A 6,833-nucleotide genomic window follows, 5' to 3' on the forward strand; every position below is an offset into this window, starting at 1 on the left:
GTGCCCATGGGCCATGAAAGGTGTTGCCTTCCATCCGGGGAGGCCTGTGTGCTTCCATCCCATCCCATCCCATCCCATCCCATCCCATCCCATCCCATCCTATCCCATCCCATTCCATCCCATCCCATTCCATTCAATCCCATTCCATCCTATCCCATCCCATTCCATTCAATCCTATTCCATCCTATCCCATCCCATTCCATTCAATCCCATTCAATCCTATCCCATCCCATTCCATTCAATCGCATTCCATCCTATCCCATTCCATCCCATCCCATTCCATTCAATCGCATTCCATCCTATCCCATTCAATCGCATTCCATCCTATCCCATCCCATTCAATCCCATTCCATCCTATCCCATTCCATTCAATCCCATTCCATCCTATCCCATTCCACCCCATGCCATGCCATCCCATCCCATCCCATTCCATCTGATCCCATTAAAACTCATTCCATCCCATCTCATCCCATTCCATCCTATCCCATCCCACTCCATCAGCCTGTGGGATGGAGATGGGGGTCAGGAAGAGGGAAGAACTGGGAGGGTGCTCTGGGAGCTGGCGGGGTTGCAGGAGGGACTGGAGGGGTCCCACAGGTCCCCGTTTCCATCACTGCCGGCCATGGCAGAGGGGCAGGAGGGCTCTGGGTGATGCCCTTTGCCAGTTCACCCTTTGGGAAGGTCCACAGCAACGTTCTGCTCCCAAAGCCTGGAGCTGGGCTCATCCCAGTCCCCTTTGCCCCCTGTCTCGCATGGATTGGGCAGGTTCAAGCCATCCCCCTTGGCCTGCCCCTACAGGCCCTTGTCCCAAGCCCCTCTCCAGGTTTCCTGCAGCCCCTTTAGGCACTGGAAGACCGGACCTAAAGGGGTTTCTTTATCCCTACATCCCAGAGGGATGCTCCTGTCCCATCCCATCCTTTCCACGGCACCAGCAGAGCCATGGGGCTGCCCCTGTGAGCCCGATGTTGATTCCTGGCATGGTTTTGACCATGTTGGGCTCACGCTGCCCTGGGGCAGCACCTCTGTGGGGAGCATCACGGTGCCAGCATGCCCAGCAGAGCACAAGAACCCCTGTGACGGGCAGAATATGGCCCGGGTGCTGCTGGAGATGCAATGGGATAACCCCAGCATCTGGGAGGGGAGGGATCTTCAGGCGCATCCTCAGTGTCCACCACCTCCATCTGCAGCCAGGAGCTGGGTCCTGTCCTCCTGCAGAGCTGGGCTGGCAGCAGCAGCAGCAGCACCCTCAGGTCCCATCCTGCCGGGAGGTTTAAGTCCGATCCAAGCACTCCCTTCCCAATGGTGGGATGGGAAGGAGAATGGGAAAACCAAGGGATGAGAGAACAGGTTAGTGATGGAGCACGGTAAATAGAGGGATAAAGGGAATGGGGAAACACAGCAAGGGATGCACAGCACCCGAGCAGCTCCCAGCCAATCCCCGGCCCCCATTTCTACCCTGGGCATGGCATGTATGGAGTATCCGGTATGGAATATCCCTTGGGATAGCTCAGGACAGGTTCCTGTCTCTGCTCCCACCTCCCTGGCAGAGCAGGAGGGACTGGAACCTCCTCGATGAGGGCTCAGTGCTGCTGAGCACCACCCAGTGACAAAGTCTGTTACCGGCGCGGTTCTGAGCCTGAAGCCAAAGCCCAGCCCTGCGCTGATGCTGGGATCATGGAACCATGGCATGGGCTGGGCTGGGATGAAGGCAGTGTTGGGATGGGGCAGCCACAGCTTCTCTGGGCACCCTGTGCCAGCGCCTCAGCACCCTCACAGTGACGAATTCCTGCCTTACATCCAGTCTGATCCCCCCTGTTTCAGCCTGAACCCATCACCCCTTGTCCCATCACTCCCGTCCCTGATGCAGAGCCCTCTCCAGCATCCCTGTAGCCCCCTTCAGACACTGAAGCTGCTCTGAGCTCTCCACGCACCCCAATGCTCCCATCCTGGCTCCATCCAGGAGCTGCTCCAGCCCCCGAGCATCCTCGCGGGCTCCCCTGCGCAGCACCTCCGGGTCCTTGCACTGGGGGCATCGGGACCCTGCCGGGGGCTCCACCGCCACCCTAGGGCCGGTCCCGGGGGTACCGGTACCCCTGACCCCCCTCCAAGGGCTGGAGCTCCGGTCCCCGGTATCGAACCCGCGACCCCGGCACCCACCGCCACCGCCGCCGCCGCCGCCATCAAGCCCCGCCCCAGGCTTAGCCCCGCCCCTCCTCTCCCCCCACAACCAATCACCGCCCCCCCCAGCCGCCTCGCAGCCCAATCCACGGCTCCCTCCTCCTACCCCTCCCTTTGAGCGGCGGGGCTCAGCCAATGGGAAGCGAGCTTAGCCCCGCCCAATGTCCTTCGCCGCCGCTCCGCGCTTGCGCAGTGCGGCCCGGGGGCGGCCGGGGTCAGGACGGCGGGGTCCTTGCGGGAGGTGAGCGGGGGGGGACCGGGACCGGGAGCTCATGGAGCCCCCCCGGTGTCCATGGAGGCCCATGGAGGTCCATGGAGGTCTATGGAGGTCTATGGAGGTCCATGGGGGTCCATGGAGGTCTATGGAGGTCTATGGAGGTCCATGGGGGTCCATGGGGGTCCATGGAGGTCTATGGAAGGCCCCGGAACCCGCTCAGGGCAGGGGACACACGGCCTTGGGCCTGGTCCCAGCGGGGGGTGGCGGCTGGGCCTTGTGGTGCTGTGGGGCAGGGGAGGCTGAATGGGGGCGTTAAAGGGGTACGGGGGGGGGGGGGAAGACCGCAGGGTCCCTTTGGGGTGGGTGTCGGGGTCCTTGGGTCCATTGGGAGGGGGTGTAGGGGGGTGACAGGGCCTGAGTCCCTTATGGGGGGGGGGGGGGGAGCAGGACCCCCGTGTCCCTTGGGGAGGGTTTGGGGGGGGTGACAGTGCCCGGAGTCCCTTGGGTGGGGGGCAGAACGCCTGGGTTCGTTAAGGGGGGGGTGTTGGGACCTCTGGGGGGGGGTATCTTATTGTCTTGTATGGGGAGAAGACCCCTGGGTTGCCTGGGGGGTGTTAGGACCCCTGTGTCCTTTATTGGGGGGTCCAGGACTGCTGGGTCCCTTTGGGGGGGTGTCAGGACCCCTGGGGGGCTGGTGGGGTACCCCAGTCCCTTATGGGGGACAGGACCCCTGGGTCCCTTGAGGGGAGGGTATTGGGAGCCCTGAGTGCTGGGGGGTGTGTGTGAATATCTTGGTCCCTTATGGGGGCCGAGAACCCCTGGGTGCCATGGGGAGGGTGGGAGGGGAACAAGCACTCTGGGTCTCGGGGGGGGGGGGGATACACCTGGTTCTCTTATGGGGGGGCCGGGGGGAGGACCCGTGGGTCCCTTATGGGAACTGGGGTCGGGGGGGGTGATCACAGTCGGTGGTGAGCACCAGGCCAGGCCCCTCTGTGGCTGCAGGACCGGACATGGCTGCGCTGCGCTTGGTGTCCCGGGCTGCCCGCCCAGGTGAGGCCACACCGGGACCCCCATCACCCCCCATCAACCCCATTGTCCCCCACTAACTGCCCTTGACCTTTGTCTCTTCCCCCCCCCCCCAGGCCCTACAGCCCCTCTGGGCTACCTGCGCCTGCTCGGGACCACCCCCCCTAGGAGCTGCTACAGTGAGTAAGGGACAGGCTGCCCCATCCCTGCCCCACTGCAGCCCCTCCGTGGGGTGGGCACAGCTCCCTTCTCCCCACAGAGTACGTCAACGTCCAGGAGCCGGCCATGGACATGCGCTCCATCACCGACCGCGCGGCACAGACCCTGCTCTGGACTGAGCTCATCCGAGGTGAGGCCTGGAGCTGCCTCCGCAGGGAACAGAACCCTCGGGGCCTCGGCACTGGGGAGCGGATCCGGAGGAGGCTCAGGGGCTGGAGCAGCTCCTGGATGGAGCCAGGCTGGGGGCACTGGAGGAGAGAAGGCTGCGTGGAGGCATTGACCCTATGGAAACCAAGCTTCCGTCTCCCCTTTGAGGGCAGCTGGGGATGGACGTTGTGTCTGCAGCATGTCTTCAGCTGCTCTCCTACAGCAGCATCGAGAGCTGGCCATAGCCAAGCTTCCCAAGGAAGTGCTCTGAAACGGAGCGTTGAGATGGTCCGGGTGGATGCCCAATGGAATCATAGTCATGGAATGGTTTGGGATGAAGGGACCTTGAAGCTCATCCAGTTCCAACCCCGACCCCTTCCACTGGAGCAGCTTGCTCCAAGCCCCTGTGTCCAACCTGGCCTTGAACACTGCCAGGGATGGGGCAGCCACAGCTTCTCTGGGCACCCTGTGCCAGCGCCTCAGCACCCTCCCAGGGAAGAGCTTCTGCCTCAGAGCTCAGCTCAGTCTCTCCTCTGACAGGTTAAAGCCTTCATGGGGGTTGTGGGGAACCTCCTTCTACAGGCAAACATGAAAGGAAAGTGCATGTCACACAGATTGCCACCAGAGATCAGCCAGATCCCCCACAGGCCCTTGTCCAAGCCCCTCTCCAGGTTTCCTGGAGCCCCTTCAGGCACTGGAGCTGCTCCAAGGTCTCTCCTTCAGGAGCCTTCTCTTCTCCAAGCTGACCAGATGATGCTTGAGTGATGTTTCCATGATGCTCTATGCACGCCCCCACCATGGGCCACCAGCCCCCCACCCCGTGCATGCCATAACCCATCTCCTCCTCTCCCAGGCCTGTCCATGACTCTGAGTTACCTGTTCCGGGAGCCAGCCACCATCAACTACCCCTTCGAGAAGGGCCCCCTGAGCCCCCGCTTCCGGGGGGAGCACGCTCTGCGCCGCTACCCCTCCGGGGAGGAGAGGTGCATCGCCTGCAAGCTCTGCGAGGCCATCTGCCCGGCACAGGTCCAGCCTTCCTCCTCCTCCTCCCCGTGGGGCGCTGGGTCCCCCTGCAGGGGTGACACCGGGCCCCCCTCATCCACCACAGGCCATCACCATCGAGGCTGAGCCCCGCGCTGACGGCAGCCGCCGCACCACCCGCTACGACATTGACATGACCAAGTGCATCTACTGCGGGTTCTGCCAGGAGGCCTGTCCTGTGGATGCCATCGTGGAGGTGAGGACGGGGGTCTGGGGGTCGGGCTGGGGGGCATCAGAGCCAGCATCTCCTTAGAGCAGCTCCAGTGCCTGAAGGGGCTGCAGGAAACCTGGAGAGGGGCTTGGGACCAGGGCCTGTAGGGACAGGTCAAGGGGAATGGCTTGAACCTGCCCGAGGGGAGACTGAGCTGAGCTCTTAGGCAGAAGCTCTTCCCTGGGAGGGTGCTGAGGCGCTGGCACAGGGTGCCCAGAGAAGCTGTGGCTGCCCCATCCCTGGCAGTGCTCAAGGGCAGGTTGGACACAGGGGCTTGGAGCAAGCTGCTCCAGTGGAAGGGGTTGGGGTTGGAGCTGGAGGAGCTTTAAGGTCCCTTCATCCCATCCCATTCCGTGATCTCCCACCCTGGCAGGGTCCCAACTTCGAGTTCTCCACAGAGACCCACGAGGAGCTGCTCTACAACAAGGAGAAGCTACTCAACAACGGCGACAAGTGGGAGGCCGAGATCGCTGCCAACATCCAGGCTGATTATCTGTACCGGTGACATCCGGGCCTCCCTGCTCCCCAATAAAGGGTCTGGGGGGGGATCTGCCACCCCCCCACCCCCAGCACTGGGGCCACCAGCCCCTTCCTAACCCAGAGCTCTGGTTTCTTCCATTCATTCCCAGCGCTGGAGCAGGGAATGGGGGGAACCTCTCGGGCACATAGAGGGGATCAGGACCTCCCAGGGGTCCTGGGCATCACTGCTGGAGCAGGGCCTGGAGCCCAGGTGTGATGGGGAAGGGCTGAGGGACCTGGGGGGTTCAGTGTGGAGAAGAGAAGGCTCAGGGGGGACCTGATGGCTCCCTACAACTGCCTGAGAGGAGGATGGAGCCCGGAGGGGCTGGGCTCTGCTCCCAAGGAACAAGGGATGGGACAAGAGGAACCGGCCTCAAGCTGCACCAGGGCAGGTTTAGATGGAGCTGAGGAACAATTCCTGCCCCAGAGGGTGCTCAGGCATTGGAACAGGCTGCCCAGGGCAGGGCTGCAGGCACCGGCCCTGGGGGTGCTTAGAGGATGTGTGGATGTGGCTCTTGGGGCCATGGGTTAGGGGTGGCCCTGATGACCTTAAAGGCCCTTTAAACCCGGTTGGTTCTGTGGTCCCCCACCTCGTGCTGGGGCTTAGGGATGGAGGGGAGGAAGAGGCGCGGGACAAGGAGGGCCGGGGCTGCTCGGGGCGGGCTCAGTGGGAGGGGATGCCCCTGCCTGCACCCGGCCTTGTTCCCAACCCTCTCCTTCCCGAGGGAGGGCTCCCCCGCTCCGCAGCGGGGCCCGGGTCCTGGTTCCAACCCGTCCCGCTCTTGTGGGGGGGGTTCCCCCACCTCCGGGTCCGGTCCCTCCCCACGGCCGGGCCCTTCCTGGGGAAGAGGAAGTGCGGAGCCCGCTGCTGCCCCGCGCTGCCGGGTAGGGGCGGGCGGGCGGCTCCGCTCCGGCTCCGGGTGAGGGGGGTCCCGTCGGGGAGGGCAGGGGAAGAGGGGGGGTTCGGTCCCCGTGGCCGTGACTCAGTGGGGCCGGGGCGGGGGGACGGGAATGGGAAGGGTTTTGCAGTGCGGAGCCGCGCCTGTCCCAGCGCTTCCCGAGGGATCCGCGCCGGGACGGCTCCGCTCTGCGATCCCAGACCCTGCCGGTACCCGGTTAACATCCAACCCCGGTGATACCCCGTTAACATCCAACCCTGCTGATCCCCCGTTATCATCCAACCCTGCTGATCCCCCATTAACATCCAACCCTGCTGATCCCCCTTTAACATCCAGCCCTGCCGGTACCCCGTTAACATCCAACCCTGCTGATCCC

At 63.7% G+C, this 6,833-nt stretch overlaps 1 protein-coding gene across 3 annotated transcripts; it reads left to right on the forward strand.

Moving 5' to 3' along the window:
* The first annotated feature begins 2,335 nt into the window (after positions 1-2,335).
* On the forward strand, positions 2,336-5,641 carry NDUFS8 (NADH:ubiquinone oxidoreductase core subunit S8). Of its 3 annotated transcripts, none has more exons than XM_062638235.1 (7): positions 2,336-2,419; positions 3,375-3,445; positions 3,538-3,600; positions 3,681-3,770; positions 4,641-4,813; positions 4,896-5,024; positions 5,413-5,641. In XM_062638235.1, exons 1-7 carry the CDS (start codon positions 2,340-2,342, stop codon positions 5,542-5,544), a joined length of 738 nt encoding a protein of 245 aa, XP_062494219.1. In that variant the 5' UTR covers positions 2,336-2,339; the 3' UTR covers positions 5,545-5,641. The 3 variants fall into 3 exon arrangements, with proteins under 3 accessions (XP_062494219.1, XP_062494220.1, XP_062494221.1); XM_062638236.1 differs by having other exon boundaries at positions 3,398-3,445; XM_062638237.1 differs by having other exon boundaries at positions 2,348-2,419; positions 3,358-3,445.
* Positions 5,642-6,833: the final 1,192 nt, after the last annotated feature.

The sequence above is a fragment of the Pezoporus occidentalis genome, unplaced genomic scaffold (assembly GCF_034315485.1).
Source record: "Pezoporus occidentalis ecotype Australia unplaced genomic scaffold, CSIRO_AGI_Poc_V1 ctg555, whole genome shotgun sequence".
In the NCBI taxonomy this organism is placed as follows: Eukaryota; Metazoa; Chordata; class Aves; order Psittaciformes; family Psittacidae; genus Pezoporus; species Pezoporus occidentalis.